The 19715-nt window shown below is 40.8% G+C and overlaps 2 protein-coding genes across 4 annotated transcripts in view; one reads left to right on the forward strand and one right to left on the reverse strand.

Annotated features, from left to right (window-relative positions):
- The window catches only part of pmch (pro-melanin-concentrating hormone), a 5056-nt gene extending 850 nt beyond the window's left edge, over positions 1-4206 (forward strand). The window contains exons 2-4 of one of the 2 annotated variants that reach the window (XM_046072301.1): positions 2045-2259; positions 3806-3947; positions 4116-4165. In XM_046072301.1, coding sequence (XP_045928257.1) covers positions 2086-2259; positions 3806-3947; positions 4116-4165 — 366 coding nt within the window. In that variant the 5' untranslated portion in view covers positions 2045-2085. Of the gene's footprint in view, positions 1-2010; positions 2260-3805; positions 3948-4115 lie in introns of those variants that run through there. The other variant, XM_046072300.1, reaches the window with a different exon arrangement.
- A 72-nt stretch (positions 4207-4278) lies between these two features.
- Positions 4279-19708, reverse strand: LOC123984988 (PARP1 binding protein). 2 transcript variants are annotated; one of them, XM_046072295.1, is made up of 11 exons: positions 19604-19708; positions 19244-19399; positions 18212-18448; positions 17988-18092; positions 16880-17050; positions 16576-16730; positions 12016-12199; positions 11706-11887; positions 10142-10223; positions 5876-6053; positions 4279-5353 (listed from the first exon to the last, which is right to left on the reverse strand). In XM_046072295.1, the coding sequence occupies exons 2-11, from the start codon at positions 19391-19393 to the stop codon at positions 5034-5036; spliced, it is 1764 nt and encodes a 587-aa protein (XP_045928251.1). In that variant the 5' UTR covers positions 19394-19399; positions 19604-19708; the 3' UTR covers positions 4279-5033. The 2 variants fall into 2 exon arrangements, with proteins under 2 accessions (XP_045928251.1, XP_045928252.1); XM_046072296.1 differs by lacking the exon at positions 19604-19708 and adding an exon at positions 19493-19598.
- Between the last annotated feature and the right edge of the window lie 7 nt (positions 19709-19715).

The raw sequence follows: 19715 nt of genomic DNA on the forward strand, positions 1-19715 counted from the left end.
AAGCCTTATATCAAGTGGACTTGCATTGATTTGCAGTGTGTCTACTGTCCATATCAGTACATTAATACAGCCTATATCATCAGAAATATGGGAAAAGGGAGGGAGAGATTATCAGAAAGAGAGAAAGAGCGAGAAAGGTTACAACAACAGAGCATGAAGCTCTCAAGTTCAGTTGTGCTTCTGCTGGAACGGCCGTGCCCCTGTGGACAAGTTCAGTCCTTCAGTAGAAGTCCTCGCCCTCCAACAATAATACTTACAAAATAAAGGCTGACCGCTCCAAGTAAAATCATTTCAGCTGAGTTCAATAGCTATTATTCATGTCCCGGTTCTCCATCCTCTGTGCTACGGCTCCTGTGATGTTAATAAGGTAAGCCTTTTGAGCTAAGAAGAAGCCTGCGAGTAGCTATGTCAACATGAAGGTCCTTTGGTTTCTGCTTGCCTCCGCCTTTTATCATCAGCTGATGATTGCCACCTTGGTTCAGGTGCCTGTTGATCAAACGCTCCCAAGGCTTGATCGCAGAGCTGTGGCATATTACATTCTCCTTTAAATTAGTATGGAAATGGACATTTTGGGAAATGAGGCTGTACTTCCTTTTATGTGCTTTGAGCTAAATGCTAAGCAGGTGTAATGTTACCACGTTCACCATCTTAGTTTAGCATGCTAGTGTGCTAACGTTGCTGATTATCACTAAACACAGCTGAGACAAAATTTGTTTTGTAGGTTTTCATCATACAGGAAGCCTGACCTGATGATGGCCCGAGGGGGACATGAATGTGTCAGATAGCAATCCATCCAAAAGTTGTTGAGAAATTTTACTCAAAACTACAAATGTCAACCTTGTGGTGGCACTAGAGGATAAGTCAAGGGTTCACCAAAGTAAGTAGGATTCATCCTCTGGGGACCATACATTTCTGCACAAAATTTCAAGGCAATCCATAGTTGTTGAGACATTTTACTCATGACCACCCTTCAGACCAACATTGCCATTCCAAGAACCATGCCACTAGCATGTAGTGAGACATGACTTTACAAGGGTTAGGTGCTTCTGTTCTGAATTCCCATATTCCAGCCTCGTATGACTGTTTCTTGGCTGGGTGCAGTGACGTCCTTAAGTCTCCACTGACAAGACTCCAGGAAGTTACAAACGAGATATACAATGTTAAATAGTGAACTTAAGAGTTCCTGGTAAGCAGATTTTTTTTGTCTACAGAGTCAGGCTAGCTTTTTCCAGTCTTTATGCTGAGCTCAGCAAATCATCTCATGGCTTTGACTTCTTTTTCAGTGCATAAACGTGGAAGTGGTATTGATTGTCTCATCTAACTCTAAGCAAGAAAGTGAATGTATTTCCCAAAATGTCGAACTATTCCTTTACAATTCCTCATCATAATTTTCTGTTATGGCCTGTTGTCGTGTCAGTTTGGTCGTTTTCATTCTCGTTACAGACCCTTGTGGATGGTCCATCACAGGATTTTTCTCAGCCATGTGCAGACACTGATGCCATTCAGAGAAAATGACTCACTGTGACCACTCAGTGGTCATCTTTGATGCAGCTCATTCAGTCAAAGTATCTCTCTCTGTCCTCTCACCTGCTGGGCCCATTTCATGCATGTGGATTTTAAAGTAAAAGATCCACGATTAATTCCTTCCCTTTGACCTTCTGTGAGCCTTCTTGCCTCTTGGTGGAAATTACAGCCCTTCATGTTTCACCTCTTTATCCATTAGAAATCATCACAGCTCTAAACACACAAAATAGAGCTATTTACTTTTTCTTTATGAAGGAACACTTATTAATGGAATTACGGCAGTGACCTTTAAACTTCCTGTAACCTTTGGCCTTTTTAGATGAATGCACATCCTCGGGAGACATCACACTTTTTACATATAACAATTTTAAGGTGTAAGCAAAATGACCTCTCTCTGACTATATAAGGCAGCTGAGAGCCCAGGTAGAACAGTCGATACGTGATAGAAGATCAGTCAACGACTGTAGAACTAACTATTGAGATACCATGATGTCTGTCTGCTCTGTCCTGTATACTCTAGTGCTGTTCTCTGAGCTGAGCAGCCATTTGGTAACCGTAGCCATGCCTGCAACCAAAGTAGAAGATGGCATAACAGAGCAAGATGGTCTGGGTTTGTTCCTGGGGGACGAACCCATGACGGAGCCTGCTGTGGTTCCCCCCGTGTACAGACGAAACCGTGTGCTGGACAACAACGTGAGTGATGAAGATGGAAGCCCTAAAATGATCATCGTCTCAGTAAGTGTCACACTGCAGTTGTTGATGACTTTTCAAAGTTTGAAGCTGTTTAAAGGGGTTCTAACAACTTTAGTAGTGGTTAACAATAACTAATGTCATTAATAAAAAAAATGTTTGGGTTGCCAGGTGGTGACAAATCCCTTCAGCTCTTCAGTTCTTCAGGTATAATTTTCACAACCTGGTATCCAAATGTTTTTTTCTTATTAATGGCTTATAACTGATTTATAAAGCATTACAAAATAATTAATTAACCATTATATTGCCATCAGTTGCAATTTCTAAAGCCTGGTGGGCACCTTATTAGAAAGTGGTACCATTCACCCAAATGACATAAAAACATATTTTCTTACAAACCTCTAGTTTAGCCATGCAGATTCTTTTAGTGTTTTTTTATTACTGTCCTAGTCACTTTGAATAATCTACATATTTCAGTTTCCCTGTGCACAAAGCCAGCTCCATAAAGAAATGGTTTTCCCAGTTTGGTGTGAAGGAACTTGACTGGTTTGCACAGAGCCCTGTCCTCAACCCTATCGAACACCTTTGGGATGAGCTGGAACAGACATTGAGAGCCAGGCCCTCTCGTCCAACATTGGTGTCTGACTGTGAACAGTTTTTATTTAAATTACTTTTTACAAAAGAAATAGTCCCTGCGGCTGTGAAAACAGTTAGCAGAATGTTCAGTATATTGCCCAGAGTACCCAGGTCACTTGTCTCTGGATGGAGAAGTTTCTGTTGAATTATTTAATGCTGTAAGCAAATTAATCCAAGATTGCCAGTTATTTGAATTATTCTTAGTTAATTCATCCCAAATAAATGTATCAGGCTAGTCTCTATTTAGAGTTACTGAACTCTGCCAATGACAGTCATGCATCATAACTATACACTGAATGAGATTTCCTTCAATAAATAACCACAGGTAACGACAGTTCAACAACAACAAAGAGCACATTATCTCCACCCTGTCTGAACATTTGACCCCTTTCAAGTGGTCACCGTCCTCGTGTCTACTGCTAAGTCAATAATGCATACACATCTATGAAAATCTTTTATGGCACTGTTGGAAAACCAGGAAATACTATTAGCTGAAAAGGTCAAATGATCACAAGCCTATAAAGATTTATTGGAATCACAGTGGGAAGAATGATGATATATCTGTGGGCCCTCAAACGTTTGGCTGAGATGTGTAAAGAGTTTATCTGGCGGCTGTGTCCTGTGTGTGTCATGAACATAGTGGTTATCTCTGCGGTAATGGGGAACAGGCAGCCATGATGGAGAGAACAAAGCAATCTGGGTGAACTGGAGCAGTGGAAGAAAACAGGCCACTGTGATGTAGTAAAAACGGGGAGACATATTTCTTCCATTTGGGGTTCATGTGGCTTGGATCAGCTGGTAAAGACAGATCCAACACCTGTGCTGCAACTGAAAAGATAATCTTTGAAAGCTGTTGCACATTTGCTGCAACTTAAAAGATTCCAGAGTTTAGATACTGTGAACGTGTGTGGTCTTATGGTGTCACATCTAATCACTGATCAATACTGTGTTACAGGACATGAGGCTGAAAGGACACAGTATTCGTGGGCTGGACCCGGCCTTCACTCGGAGCCTTCCTCTGCTCACAGACAGGAGCTTGAACCGCACTCCCGCTGAGCACAGTTTCAAAATTGCTCGTAGAAACACTGACCTGGACAGTAAGTATCTGCAACCACATGTTTTTGTATTGATTTTTAAAAAAAGTTGAAGCTTTCAGTTTTGATTTTCTCATGTATCAACCAGTAATATTCATTCTGATATCATACGTGACCATGTCAAATATCCTAATGTTCATATTTTCTAATGCAAGTATTCTTTCCTTCTAGTGCTGCGGTGTATGATAGGAAGAGTGTACCGACCCTGCTGGGAAGTATAAATGTTTCCCAATGCTGCAAGCACCCCCTCCCTTGAATGTGCTGTAAAAATGGTTTCCATATATGTGTTACACTGAAATGCATTTTCTTGTAGAAGATGACTGCACAAAAAAAATAAAAACATAAGAGTTTTATTAAAAAGGAAAAGTCTGCGTCATATTTACAGAGTTGATTTCATTGTGGAATTTTACAGGTTAAATAGACAATACTATACAAATAGCGATTAAATACATTACAACCCAAAGTAGGGCATGTTGGCTGTGCACTGGCCAAATCCAGATTCACAATATTCTGCTAGCAAATTGATCAAAATGCCACATACAAATATACATACAAATATGGATCTGTACGCTAAACATGAAGCTGTCATCTGTCAGCTAGCTTAGCTTAGCATAGAAACTGGAATTGGAGGAAACTGTTTTCCTGGCTCTGTCCAAAGTTGTAAAATCAACATGCCAGCACCTCTAAATTGTCCTAATTAACTTGTTAAATCTTATTTAGCAGAGCCAGGCTAGCTGTTTCCCTCTGCTTTATGCTAAAATAAGCTAATCGCCTGCTAGCTCTTCATATTTCGTATTCAGACATGAGTCGACATGAGATGACATCAATCTTCTCATCAAACTCAGCAGAAATGAAAGTTTCTCAAAAATTATTCCTTCAATCAGTTAATTAAATTAACAGTCAACAGATGAACATAGACTGAATAATCATTAATTGCAGTGTTAATTGGATCATTCACATGCTACACAAGATTTGTCAGTGATAAACAACTGACCACCACCACCCAGCTGCCTTGTATGAACACAGTTTGAAAGTCTATCTACTGTACCATCACAGTAAGTATCTGGTCAAAACCAGGACGAACAATTATCAGACTCTAAAGAAGCTGGTTAGCTTTCCCTGCCCAGCTATCAGCTTCTTCTTACTCGAAGCCTTGCTGGTGTTCTTCTGCATTTTGACAGAGACACTAGTGGGCCGTTTCTTCTGTGGAGGCTCATTCTCTGATCCTCCAGGTTGGTCAGAATCCACCTGCTTTCTCTTGTTGCCTTTGCTCTGCATCTGAATGCCAGGTTTCTGTCGATTGCCCGGGCCTGCACTTCTGTTTTGGGCATTTCCACTTCTTTGCCCGAAAGCAGTCCCCCGCTGCACACCGCTCTGCTCCTTATTTCGACATTCAGAGGTGGGCTTGGCTGGAAAGATTAAAACAAAGCAAAAGCAAGTGTGACAACCTGGCAGGCGGAAAAAAAGGAAAATGTTGTGACGAAAATGCTGACGTTAGCTGCTGGTCGAAGCAGGCTGTGTGTTTATTCTAAGAAGTTGAAATTTAACATTTGTCATGTAACCTGATGGATGCGAGCCTGAATTCCCACAGAACAAAAGACAGAGGGGGGAAATGGGCAAAACTCTGTGTGAGTGTGTGTGTGTGGTTTTTTGTTTTTACTACAGATGTGGGTGTGAGCAAGTTTTATAGGATGGGGATTCATTTAACGGCTGATGGTAAGTACCAGTCCCAAGGCTGGGGCTGGGAAGGGTTCAAGGCTGGAGCTGAGAAGGTGTGCCTGGGCCTCAGTCCAGCTGTGTGGCGTAAGAGGAAACGGATCTATCCCAGCAGAAGGAGAAAGCTGCACTGCTTGTGTTGACATTTTGAGCTTTTCTACACATGCAGTGGAATACATCTGTAGGATTTGATAAAATGTAGGTTAAATCTGTACCTGTGGTCGTCACCTCCACCCCAGAGCTGCACTCTTTATCCACAAGATGAATGGTTTTGGGTGCTGGGTGCACACAGGTAGGGACCTGGCTGGTGCTGGGGAACTCCAGCACACGGTTAAGTGGCAGTTCGTCATCCTTGTATGTGCAGGCAAACTGGGATCGAATTACATCTTTGGCCTGGAATAAACAGAAATAAATTACTTTTATCCAGTTGATGGTATGGAGACATGGCTGATGAACAGTATCATTGACTAGGGGCAGGTGGCCCAGGTTTCCGGCTATCAAAGTTTACTTTCTGGTTTTTACTTTGGTGTTTGGAACAAAAATAAACCCTCGCTCACACTCAAATTTCAAGAAGTGCTTTCCCACTCCTGCACATTTTCAACTGCTCAAGAAGGGAGCATGAAATGCACAGCCACGTTAGCTGCTCGGTGAGGCTGTACTTCATCACAGCAGTGCGTTGACCTAAATGCTAATCCTAGTAAGGCAACATGCTCACAATGACAATGTTAATATGGTGTTGCGTAACAGGTACAATGTTTACCATGATCACCTTATTTTAATGTTACCATGCTAACATTTAAATTAATGATAATAACTTTACAGCACTAGCTGCCACTACAGTGGAGGCTGATGGAAATGTCATTAGTTTTGCAGGTATTTGATCATAAACCAAAATATTGGACACACAATTTTGACCCGATAATTGTATCCGATGAAATGTAAAGGGATCGTTAACAATCCTCATCCTGAGGGGGGCAAGAATGTGTGTTCTAAATTTCATGGATATCTATCCAATTGTTGTCGAGACATTTAAATTAAAATCACAAATGTCAATCTTATGTGTGAGAGGAAAAGTCAGGGGATCACCAAAGCCATTTGGACAGGTCACCTGGGAATCACGACTGTCAGTATAAAACTATGTGCCAATCCATCCGGTAGACGTTGAGATATTTCACTGGATAAATGAAAACTGACCTGCTGGTGGCACTACATGAAAAGTCAGGGGGATCACCAAAGTCATGAGGATTCCTCCTCTAGGGACCATGAATATCTGTACCAAAGTGGCAATCCATCCAATAGTTGTTCAAGAATTTCAATGGCGACACGGTTGTGTATCAGTATTGATAACTAAGGGCCAGCAGCCAAGATTCCTAGCTTTCAAAATATATTTTCTGGCTTTCATCATGGTGTTTTGTAACACAAAAACCTTCACTCTTTCAAATTTCAAGAATAAGTGCTCACAAGAAGAGAGGTGGCGATTTCCTCCTCTTTGAAAAAGGTTAACCAATCGTTCATTAGCCCAACGTTACACCACTTTAAAACAGGAGAAACTATTCAATCCTATCACAATTACATGTCTAAGATAGTAGAGCAGCACCTTATTAAAATGCCCTTTCGAACAGCCTAGTAAGTTATAACAAAGTGAATGATACTGAAGACTGCAATCCTGGCCCTGGGGCACACATACCCACAGCTTTTTCATCCACTGTTTGATCTACGCCTGCTTGGGATTATCACAAGCCAAGGATTTCACCCTTCAGGCCAGTGGGCCACAGGAGGGAGGAGAAATCTGAGGGAAAAATACAGCGGGCAAAGCTGGGTGGGTCCGTAAAGCACAAAGGGATCAAAGTCTGTGTGCTTTTCAAAAGAAGAGCACCTAAAACAACAGTAACTAAGAATGAGGCACACTCCAATAATGGAGCTAAAAATGTATGCTGCCCTGGTTGCATGCTAATAAAACCTATTTGAAACGCCCCTGAAACAATGGGAGGGGATGGAAGAGTGAACATTGCCAAACTATGACTGACGGAAAACATCTAATCCAATTACAACAGGTGGGAGCCCAATGTGGCACCGTGTGGTCAGACGGCCCTCATTCCTCTGAAGATGGCTGTCCTGAAATAACCTGTGCACACCGCCTGACACAACGCTTGAGACACCTGACCAAGACATTCCTGATAGTACTCCAAAAAGCAGGTGCGAGCAATTTATGCAGCTTTCGACATGTATGCTCACAAAAAGTGATAAAAGTCAGAACAGGTGCACTGTGAGTATTATCACCATCAGAGACTGATACAATCATTCTCTGTCTGTGTGTGTATATACACACACACACACACACACACACACACACACACGTATGCACACAGTAGTATTATGTTGTTATCAAATGCATCTTTTCACAAACATCATTACTGAGAACTCAATTAAGAGCAACACTAAATTGGTATAATGTTTTGTTTTTTGTTTTTTTTTTATGTTTGGATCATCTGGGGCACTAAGATTTGGAAACATCCCAAAAACAGAAACTAAATCTGTCCATCTCTGTGTGTGCCAGTTGACGTCAGTGCATGATGAAACTGCTGGAGAAGTCTGGGATAAAGTCATTCAGCAGACAACAGGAAACAATAACCTTTCAAGTTTCCCTTGCTAGTGGAATTACGCGACTGATATGGCATCTTCAAAGTGAAATTGATGCAGAAAGCTTCCGCTCACCGAGTTCAGGAAGCGGTGAGCTACCCAGGGACCATTACAGCACACTCAAACAGGAAAGCGGCCAGATTGTGGGGAGCTAAAACGACATCTGCTAGTGCAATCAAATAAAGGAGCCATTTCACAAAATGTGTTTAGCATACATGTTCAAAAGGAGTTCACACAGCAGAGCTACTTCATGTTAGATCAGTCCTACCCTAAAGTCTAAAGCTGGTCTTGTCAGTGTTTTTTGGGTGACTCAGCAATTGCGATGCGTATGTAGATGTGGAAGAAGTACATGTAAAAGTTGCAGTACCATACTGTAAAAATACTGTTAAAGGGAGAAGTCCTGCATTCAAAGTCTGACTCCAATTAACGTACCATCAGCAAAATTTATAATGGTATCATGAATAAAAGTACTCATCAGGGTGCAGAATGGCCCCTTTCAAAATTATATTTTAAATATTATGTAGCTGGAAATACATGACCAATACTGGATGTTTGAAGCTAGTTTTAATATTTGGGAGTTAAAAAACCCCCCCTGATAATGATATATCGGCCATTTTTTAACATAATTAAATCTTGATGTGAATCCCTTAAAAAGAGTATTCCACTGAATCATTTTTGCACTCCTATAACAATGTGGGAGTCACGATGGACAGTTTAAAAAAATTCCCCAGAGATATCTCCTTTTTAATTCCACACATTTGTCTTCCTTGTTGAAAACTGTCGTCCACATTACCCACCACGCAACTCGACCTTTGACAGATTGGTTGGAGATTCGGGTGTGTTATGCTAGTAGCAGCTAATGTAGCCTTGAGCCTCTAGCCTGCACCAGAGATGAGGAGGGGGCTACAGAGGTCTGGTGAGCTCACTTCTTTCCGACTCCACACCCCCAGATTTTCTTAATTTTCAAACTTGTAGTTTTCAGCCCCAGCCGACTCAAGTGACATCACTTGAGGACATCTCAAGTGACTACTCAGCTCCCTCTGGAGACACAAAAGGCTTTACACAACTTGTTTCACATGTTCAGTAGAACTCCCCAAGACTTGTAAAACAGACTTTGATGTGTGAAAATCAGTGAGTGAGTTTCCATTTAAAATTATTTTTTACCAAGATATATACTGAGTGGGATATTTTACAGCGGAAATAATCAACTAGTCAGCACTATCTGGTGGACAAACTATGTAATGGCAACAATGTTTCTAAATCATCATAAATCATAACTGAGTGTTAAATCAAGAGTCTGATGAAATAACTGTCTTTGTTCTACAGATTCAATTGAAAAAACAAAAAGCACACAAACAGAAAAGTCTTGTTGGTAACAAAAACTATATAATCATAATGTGACTCTTTCACACTGACGCCAGAAAACATTACTGTAAAAAAATAAAACAGATCAGCTGAGCTCACATCCAGGAAAGAGGAGGTATTGATATCAGATATACAGTACGTTATATTGTGCACTGTAAGCAAATGGACCTGAGCCCTGACAATAGGATAAGTTATCAGGATTGGTTAATGGTTTGAATCTCCCACGAATAAGTTGTTTTATGCCATGGATTTAAACAGCACCCTCAAACCAACACTAAGAGCTGAAACACAGCTGTGCAAACGGGAACGGTGAAAGTCAGTTAAGATGTGAGCTTCAGCTAAGAAAATAAATAATATAATACCAGGCAGAAATTACAGGATGTAAAGACATTATTTTCAATGTTTGTACATCTGATTCAATTTGAAGTAACTGATGGTTTGGATTTGGGGCTCTTGGATGAAGGGGCCCACGTTACCTTGGGTTTGAGCAGGTCTAGCCGGCTCTGGACTCGGTTCCTTAGAGGTTCTGGAGAACATCCAGTAGGCACTTCAGGGGATCTGAGGGGTGAGCCACAATGAGAAGCAAAGACAAGAAGTTTATAAATTAAGAGAAGCTAGAAGGTTACATTGTCACACTAACCAAGAAACTGATCCACTGTTTCTTAAATAATCTGGTCTCTCTTTATCGTAGCTTTACACAACATGTAAAAGATGTTTTCACTAAGGTCAGACTGAGGTGATGCGCTTTTGCACCAAATTGGATATCAGCCATTCAATGTCATCCACCTCAGACGTTATGTAGGTTCCCCCCTGACCACAGCCAGTGGCTATTCTTTTTTTTATTATTATTTTTATTTCAGATGTTTGACCAGAGAGATTGTTCCAGTGTGGTGTGGGAGGTTTTTCCTCCATATGGTTTCACTGGAGAGTTGTAGAGTCTCATGTTGGTCTAGTTGTTGTTTCAGGGGCTTTCCCACTCTGAATCTGTGGTAATGAAAAGGGTCAAATTTAATTCAAAGCTCTGTGAGATTACTTTTTCATCGTAAAATATTAACATTTAATTAACCAATGTTGTACTTGACGCCAGAAGGATGTAATAAAGCATCTACATTTAAGAATTGACTGTTCCAGTACACTGGTGCTACAGTATGGTGCGTTACAGAAAGTGTTTTTTATTTTGTCTATAATGAAAGGCGTGGTAAAAACAAGATTACTATTGCTCTGTATGTATTTCTGGAGCTAGGTTAGCTTCATGCAGAACACGCTTGGTTATTGTCTGTTTTACAGATTTAGATCTTCTGTCCAAGTTACCACAATGAACTTTAAGTTAGGGCTGTTTGGCTACAACTAACAATTGATTAACTCTGGGTTAATCTGTTGGCTATTTTGCATGATTCAAAAATTACATTGTTTAGCCTGTACAACATAAGGCTCGTCAATTGTGAAAAAAAAAAAAAAAAAAAAAAAAAAAAAAAATGAAATGATACCAGTAAATATAAATATTGATGACTAATGAATCAAAATTAAAAAGCATCGACATATTTTCTGTTGACTGATTAATCTGATAATTTCAGCACTTCTCTACAGCCATTCAAGCGGCTCTGTGAGGCTGTACTTTGGCTCAGAGGTACTTTGAGCTAAATGCTAACGCTAGCATGGCAATATGCTTACAATGACAATTCTAACATGCTGATATTTCACAGGTATAATGTTTACCACGTTCACCATCTTTGTTTAGCAAGTCTAGCTAACATTTGCTGATTAGCACTAAAAACAAAGTGGCAGATGGGAACGTCAAAAGTCAGTAGGATATAGCATCTAAAGGATCATGAATATCTGGACCAAATTTCATGGCAATCCATCCAATAGTGGACGGACCAACAGACCGGCATTGCCATCTCTAGAGTCACTGCTAGCACGGCTATAAGTCTGCACAAGATTAATATAATATAATCTTTATATAACATATGCTCTATATTAGAAATAGAACAGTTATTTCAGTTCAATCCAAGTTTGAAGTGCATGACAATTTGTGCCAACCTGAACATCATGAGGATGCAGGTCCCCTCGGCTCCACTGAGGATGGGCTGGTCCTCACACAGCAGGTCTGCCTTGTTCTGACACAGAGGAGTAACAGCTTCTTCATCCAGAAGAGCCATCAGCACCTTCACAGTGTCCCGACCTCCATACGCAGTGGCATGATTGACTGCGTAGGCCTTTGGCTGGAGAGGTACAGCAACACAATTACAATCAGGGCACAGTCATTCAGTGTGTGAATGTATGGATTTCAGGAGAGAAACAAAAGCCAAAACTGTAGCAGACTGGCTGGAGAGCAGAGGCTGTACATTACCCTGGCAGGGCTTATCCCCGTTGCGCTTCCATTAGCAGACTGTTTCTGGATCTGGTGTAGCTGGCAGATCCTGTCCTTCAGTTCCTTTGTTGTCTCTTCAGCTGCAGCGTAGACTGCATCTCCACTGCTGCGTCCCTTCACCAGTACTGCCCTGATGGCAGTCACCAGCCTGGCTCCACATACACTGAGAATCAAACAGTGACAGTCACAATGGCATCTGCTGAGAGAGCTGTATTGTGCACAGTTGGCGGAGAAAAGAAAAACAAAAACAAAACAAAGATACCTGCATTTTTTTTGGAAAGCAAAGTCTCTTTCTTCTGCAGAACACATACAGGTTTTCATCTGGATGGAATTAATAGTGTTCAAGAGTTCAGCCAATATTTGCCAACATGAATAACTCTCTCCTAAAACTAAAAACCCAGAAAAGCCACGGCCTTCGTCTGTATGTCTTCAAAAGATATACTGTAGCTTCACTTTCAATTAATTGGACACTGACTTTAAGGGCTCAGAGTAATTGTTTCGGTGTTAACATCCAGTTGAGCTTTATTTCACAGTAGTGCAGTTTTGCCAATGTTAACAGTTATGAAGCAGAAAATATGCTCCAAATCCCTTTAAGTCACCCTGGGCACTGTCACTGCTCTCACTGATGGACTATGAGCAGAGAAACTCTACAGAGATTTTCCTCTTTATAGTTTTGGGGGATTTTCATCCATGCTTGCACACCGTCGGTGCAGCATGTCCAAAAATCATAGCAACATATCACTTCTGTAGGTTTCTTACAGTCAAGTGTGCTAAAGCATGCTAGAAAAGATCGCAGTAAGGTGGAGAGGCGGTGGTCCAACCCTGACCCAGTGCTGATGTGAGCGAGCGGGGCTCGGTAACAGAATCATTTGGGAAAACAGATGTTAAGTGAACAAGGGGCCCTGAACTCTCCATAGAAGGTGTTTGTATGAGGAAATACAGTACTCCACAGAGAGCGTAAAGGCACTGCCTGTTGAAAGACACGTGTTGGCTGAGTTCAGTGTCTCATCAGACGTGGAGTGCTCTCATCATATTGAATGAACTGAGAACCCTCAGAAGAGCAGCGTGAGTCGAATCCACTACTACACAAACATCACATAACGTGTAATGTATTGGCTCGGCTGAGTGAAGGAAAGGTTGCTACTGGGACTGCTACAAAGGGTGCCTTCAACAGCTTCAGCTCAAAAGCTCCAACCTCACATGATTGAGCGGCTTAAATCTAAATTTCTGATAACCACTTTTGTTGTGGTGCCAAATGCTTTGACATCAAAAATAATCTGTAATGGTATGGAGAAGGATCTGTGGAGCTCGAGGTTTGATGATAATTCATCAAAGTAAGAGCTCCAAACAGGGAACAAGCTATTTAACAAAGACAGGCTTTGATGTAGCAAAGATGAACATGCTTTAGCAATCCAAATGTTATCATGAGAAGCTTAGATGGGAGTCATTACAGGGATTTGAAAGAAATAACGAGCTGCAGTGGGACAGGTGGATTTTATGATCGCAGGTGTGATTTCAGTGCACAGGTGTCTGGCAGGCCAATACACCCGGCTGGAAATATTCCTACCAGTATCCCCCCACCCCTACTCACACACAGCTGAGCTCAGTTCCGCTTTCATAATCCAATTCAGGAGAATTTAATTGGCCACACCAGAGAGGAAACAGAATTTAACCTGAACTTGAATTGCAGGAATAAGCAAAGCAATTCAAAGAAAATCCCACTCCGTCATAAATCATGAGCTTCACTGCATTTGACCTCCGTCACTGCCAGATACTGAAGTGGACTCAACTTTTCTTGGAATCTGTGTATTCCCTTAATCAGCTCAGCATGATTTCTCTGGGAATGGAATATATTTTTACGAGTATTAGACTTTAACAAAGTAAATACAGCATTTTGTAATGATGCATTATTTGAAATCAAAAGTTGTTTGTTCTGGCATATTTAGGATAAGCTCCTACAAATAAGTGATTTATCCCTGATTAAGGAATATAGCAACTATGGAAAACAAGTTGCTCTAACCATTTCATGGCTTGAGGTTTGTTAAAAAAAAATAAAAAACCTACAGTGCCCAACTGTTATCAAATTATGTAGCCTTAAAAAGCAAAAAAATAAATAAATAAAAATAAAAGACACTACATATTCATGACCACGGAGACGCCAGGAAGTCACTGTGCCAGGCCAAGAATTAATCTGGCACATAAACTGAAAAGCAATGAATTGTCATATTAACACTTTTTAGACAGGGATTAAATCAAACAAGATATAATGCGTTAGTTTAGTGAAGTTAGAGGTGCCGGTTGGTGGACAAAGCCAGGCTAGCCGTTTCCCCGTTTCCAGTCTTTATGCTAAGATAAGCTAACTGGCTGCTGGCTACAGCTTTATATTTAAATGACAGACATGAGAGTGGAATCTAGTGATGGGCAAAGCGAGGCTTTGTGAAACATTGAAACGTTTGAAGCAATTGTACCGGAATTATATCGAGGCTTCGAAACACTCCAATACCCGTCTCCACGGTGATATCTACTGATCACTTTTGATATTGACACATCTTGATAGGGGTTTTATTGAAACAATGACCAGCGTTTACAATTCTAAACGTCTATCAATACGTGGCCAACAGGATTTCAGAGAAACCACCATACAACAAACACACAAACGCTTTCAGATTGTCAGAGACAGCAGATGGGGATTGCAATAAAAGTGTGTTTAAATAAAACACATTGTGTGTAGTCAGTCATTTAGTTGACGCTTTTATCCAAAGCGACTTACAATTGCTATATGAAAGGCTATCAGAGGTCGCGCGCCTCTCGAGTAACTAGTGTCTTGCTCAGGGACACCAAAGGAATGCATCTTATCCACTACACCGTTGCCACACTGTAATCGTATTTTAGTATTATAGTTGAAGTTCGTAAGTAGAGAATATAATAAAGTATACAAGAGAATCTAAGAATATAATAAATTATAATACATATGGATATCTACAGTATTATACAGTAGCTTATTAACAGAGGTGTAATAATAGGAGGAAAGATATAGGCCCTAGTGTAATAATAATAAATAACCAGCACTCATTATTCATTCAATTACTTATATCAAAAACCCATAACTGAGTAAAGTTGAAGATTTTTAAGATTTTTATTTATTTTTTTTTTTTTTACAAGAATGATAAATTAAAAGTGGAACAATGTCTCATATTTGTTATAAGTCAAGAATTTTATTCAGAAATATTCTGCTGTTTTGGGGCGGAGTCATTAGTTTTCCTGTTCATAAATGGCATGCCAAGCAATGGAAAATATTTGTTCACATGGAACACTTGTTTCTGGCATACATGTGTATTTTTTTGCCATCATATACAGGTGCGGATACACAGTACCTGCCAATAAATCAAAGGATCATGTGTCCTTGGAACAAAAGCATCTGTCAAATATATTTTACCTCTACAGTGGCATTAGCAGTTGCACTGTGAATGATGCGTGTCCCCACGCCAGGGATCGGGGCCTCTTACGTGGATTCTCCATTCTAATTTACACTATCCATTATCTATCTTTATAGGCTACACACCTAGCCTGTCTAGTGCTATTTGTCTCTATCACCATTTCTATCACTAGGCTATAGGCCTATATGCCACTAAATGTATCCAAGCTATCACTATTAACATGTTAGGCCTACTATTATCTGTCCCAAATCGCTGTGAAATCAGTGAAATCGCACTGCCAATCCCTCTAGGCCTATATGTTGCTATCTCTCAAAATATTTCTTCTCTCAGTAAACCCTCGAAGTTGGGATGTTTTTGCTTGACATTTAAGCCTTCTGGGACTTAGAGGCAAGCAGATGAGTGGTGATTTGCTCCAAACACTGAACACTGATGTAAAGCGTAGAAGCGGCAGGTGTGACACCTGTCGAAACAGGGTTGAAGTGCACTGAAGCCTCAGGTCATGTGACATTGACGTTTTGAACCACGCTTTGGAGCAGTGATTTGAAACGTTTGCGCTTCGGGATCTCGACAGTGTCGACATGTCAGTATCAAGCGTCCCATCCCTAGTGGAATCAATCTCATCTACCCTTCGCCAGAAAGCATTATTTTCCAAATTGTCTAAGTTTTCCTTTTTGTGTTTGTTACTACTACCACCCTGTAATTTCCAGGAAAGGTTAAAATCAAATGCAACTGGACTTGGTTGAAGATACTTTAAGACATTTTGCCACAGTTCTGAATTGATGAAGCCCCTCGGAATGGGAAGTATCTTTAACCAAGTCCAGCGGCCCTTGATTTTAACCTTCCTTGGATAACAATGACCTGGATGACTGAGAAAAACATTTGCATTGCAATTCTGTTACCACTTTCACAACTTCAATTCAAATTTGATTTATATTCAAAAGCTGAACTGGAATTCATCAAGAATTTACAGTTTCAGTCCTGAAAGCAGCACATCCCAGCCTCCCATTTACAGTCCATTCTGTCACAGGGAGGGAGGCATTAAGTCAAAAGCAACAGCAAGACAGGGAGCAAGTGGAAGCTTGGATTAAGCTGCATTGTGTACCTTGGGTCAGGAGTCTCCCCGAGTATTTCTTCCAGGATGTCTAGAAACTGGACAAAGTCCGACAGGCCTTTGACATGTTTCCTCAGTGGGTCAGACTCAGCTGGAGCGTAGCCCTTCCCTCCGAGCTGGATGGCCCTCACAAAAGATGTCACAGCCTGCAAAAGCATGAAAGAGACTTAAATGTTGCACCAAAGAGGATTACTCCAATTTTAAATGTCATAGTTGATGATTTTCTAGTGATGTAAAGTTTGAAAACATCCTCGCGAAAGCCTAGGCACAAGACAAGTATGTGGATGTTTCTTACCAAGAACAGAGAAGTGTTGTTGTTATGTGCAGCGTGCTTTATGTCGGTAAATGCCTGTCGTCCAAGAGTGCGACTAGGGACGTCAAGGGTTAGCGCCAAGGCCATGTCATTCTTGGCGTTCACAAGCAAATTCAGATAGGAGCAGAAAACCCTTCTGACTGCCATTTTCACCTATTGATAATAAATAGATTAGCATTTTTGGTTAGAAAACATCTGGAAAAAACATCACTTAATCAAATATAATTCTGTTGGAGAGTTAGATTTATACCACTTTCATGTCTGTCGGGTAAACATGAAGCTACAGCTGGTTAGCTTAGCTTACCACAAAGACTGGAAACTCAAACAGCTAGCATGGCTCTGTCTAAGGTAAGGAAATCAAAGGCCTCCAAAGCCAAACAAAAAATAAAACCTTGTTTAACCTGTACAAAAACATGTTCTACACTTCCATTTTTGTATAGATTAAACAAATCGAGATCAAACATGATAATTAGTGAGCTTTAGAGAAATTTGAAGGGAGGATTTTGTCCCTATATAACAGATTTTCAGTTTTGTGCTACGCTAAGCAACTGAGAGACATGATACATTGCTACTACTATTAGTAGTAGTAATCCAGGTTGTGTTTATGAACTACCAAAAAGGGACAGTAGCTTTATTGCCGGAGTAAAACCACTAAAAACAGTAGATAACAGCCCGTATTAAACTCCAATAATTATATCACTAGCTGGTAGTGCAGCAGCAAGCTCCTCCACTAAAAAAAAACACTCATAAATTCAGCAGGGACAGAGAAGAGTAGAGAAAAGAGACACAGTCGCACATTGTGTTGTTTTACACATCTGCCTAGTAACTGCATTCACATTGCGCTCTTAAAACTAAGTGATATATGACATAGTGTTCCTGTCAATAACAGCAGGATGGATTCCAGACGAGTACACTGAAGACTGGGAAAGTAAATGCATGGATTATTGCCAACGGGAGAAAAAGCATTTCATTTTCCTGAAAAACATTTTTTATGAGGGTAGAGGGCAAAGTGGAAAGAGGGGTTTCTTAAAGTCATTTATAAAATAAGTTGCACCTTTTTATTAGTGTATGAAAGCAGGACTGGGCCTACCTGTGAGCTGCAGGGCTTGCTTTTACAAGACGGCGTTGACGGGACAGAGGAGTCTGGCAACTCGGAGACCTCCGTGTTCCCTGATAAGAACTCAAACAGCTGGATCTTGGTGAAAGAATAAATAAAGTATTTAGAGAGATAAATCGATTGATCTTTAACTCAGTAGCCAATCTGATCATCCACAATCAACATCATCACTCTGATGTCAACCAGCTCCTGCTCACCGGGCTCACAGGGTCCTCTTGGTCCGAGTCCACTAGTCTCAGCTGTTTGTACATGGAGAGGATATCAACCAGGTCCACAGTGTTGGAGCGTTTCAGGAAGGATTCGTATGCCTCCAGGATGAGATCATAGTTCTCCAAGCGTGCAAAGTTGGGGGGTGGCAGGTGAAGTTTGTCTAACAGTAAGTGTTTCCAGGCCATCAGGACATCACTCAGAGCCACTTTGAACTCTCCGCCATGCTGTCACAGGAAGAGAAAAAACAGTGAAAGCACCAGCCATAATTACTGACAGCCTGGAACCAATCAGTTCAAAAGCAGAAAGACCTTCTCCTGCAGTCCAAAAGTGGGCCATGAGCGGTCTCAGCCGGAAATCTGTGGTAATGTCATCAGTTATAGACGTGATGACAGTCACCCTGATGGTTCAATAGAATTATGTCGTGATGATGATGTGAATTTGGCTTGCACAGCTTCGTTTTTGGGCCGCTGGATGACTTACAGCAAGAACACAGGGAATATTGACAATGTTACCTCTTTTACTGAAAGTATATTAACCTTTTCTTTTATTTGTTGGTTTATATCCCCTTGTGGGGGACGTGTGGAGGAGGACAAGAACAGATTGCAAGGAGTTGTTAGCTTCAGCACTAATGATCAGCAAAATAGAGATCCCTTGCACAGCTTTATACTGAATAAGTCCCCGAAAAGGTATTTAAGATTATCAATAGCCAAAGTACAAGAAGTGGTTGGTTTACCTTGCGTATAGATTTATGCACTTTTTGACATAAGGTGTTGGGTATTGTTGGCAGCTATGGGTTTGCCACTGCCATTGACCCATGTGTATTTCAGCAATTTTCCTTACATCAACATATTGGTATTTCAAGTTAGTCATCAGTATTCCATTAGTTTAATTTTATTTGGGTGAATAAGTTATTTGTGTTTGGAAGCTTTCTGCCACAAATTGCTCCTGGATGAATAAAGTATTTTGAATGGAATCGAATTAAAGAGAGACTGTTTTAATTAAAAGGAATGAACTGTTACCTGCTTATTAACTTCAGCCATGGCCAGCTGCAGCACCATCAGCATGCCATCAGCTCCATGTATGGTGGTCCTCTCAGATTGTAAAACCGTGTGGCACTCTCTCCTGAAGCGTTTAACCATCACCTTTAGACGGTCTCCTAAAGCCTCCATTTTCACCTGAAACAGCAGTAAAATGAAAATACGCTCTCAAAACATATAAACATGTGGTTCGTTGGCCTCGGTGGCACAATAGTACAGAGATGGCTTAACCTTCTATTTGCAATGTGTTTATGTCAGCTCATACAAGATTCAGAAACATAACTGAGAGTATCCTATGTTTATGGTTAGAGTATATCACAATGTTAATGTAATGACGCAAACCTCTAATATTGTAGTAGCGCGTGCAGATAGCCTCCGAGAACACTGAAGCAGCTGTTTCAAATTTTAAATTGCCGATGACGTTCCTGCATCCTGACCTATCAGCTTCTGGTAG

Source organism: Micropterus dolomieu, linkage group LG16 (genome assembly GCF_021292245.1).
Source record: "Micropterus dolomieu isolate WLL.071019.BEF.003 ecotype Adirondacks linkage group LG16, ASM2129224v1, whole genome shotgun sequence".
In the NCBI taxonomy this organism is placed as follows: Eukaryota; Metazoa; Chordata; class Actinopteri; order Centrarchiformes; family Centrarchidae; genus Micropterus; species Micropterus dolomieu.

What these genes read in the sequence shown, in the direction of transcription:
- LOC123984988 (XM_046072295.1), bottom strand. Translation starts at nt 19,393, where the DNA reads ATGGAGGCTTTAGGAGACCGTCTAAAGGTGATGGTTAAACGCTTCAGG. An exon ending in AAGAGGACCCTGTGAGCCCG is followed by an intron (nt 18,093 to 18,211) that starts GTGAGCAGGAGC and finishes TCTTTCACCAAG; the next exon opens with ATCCAGCTGTTTGAGTTCTT. An exon ending in TAGACCTGCTCAAACCCAAG is followed by an intron (nt 6,054 to 10,141) that starts GTAACGTGGGCC and finishes TGTTTATTCCAG; the next exon opens with GCCAAAGATGTAATTCGATC.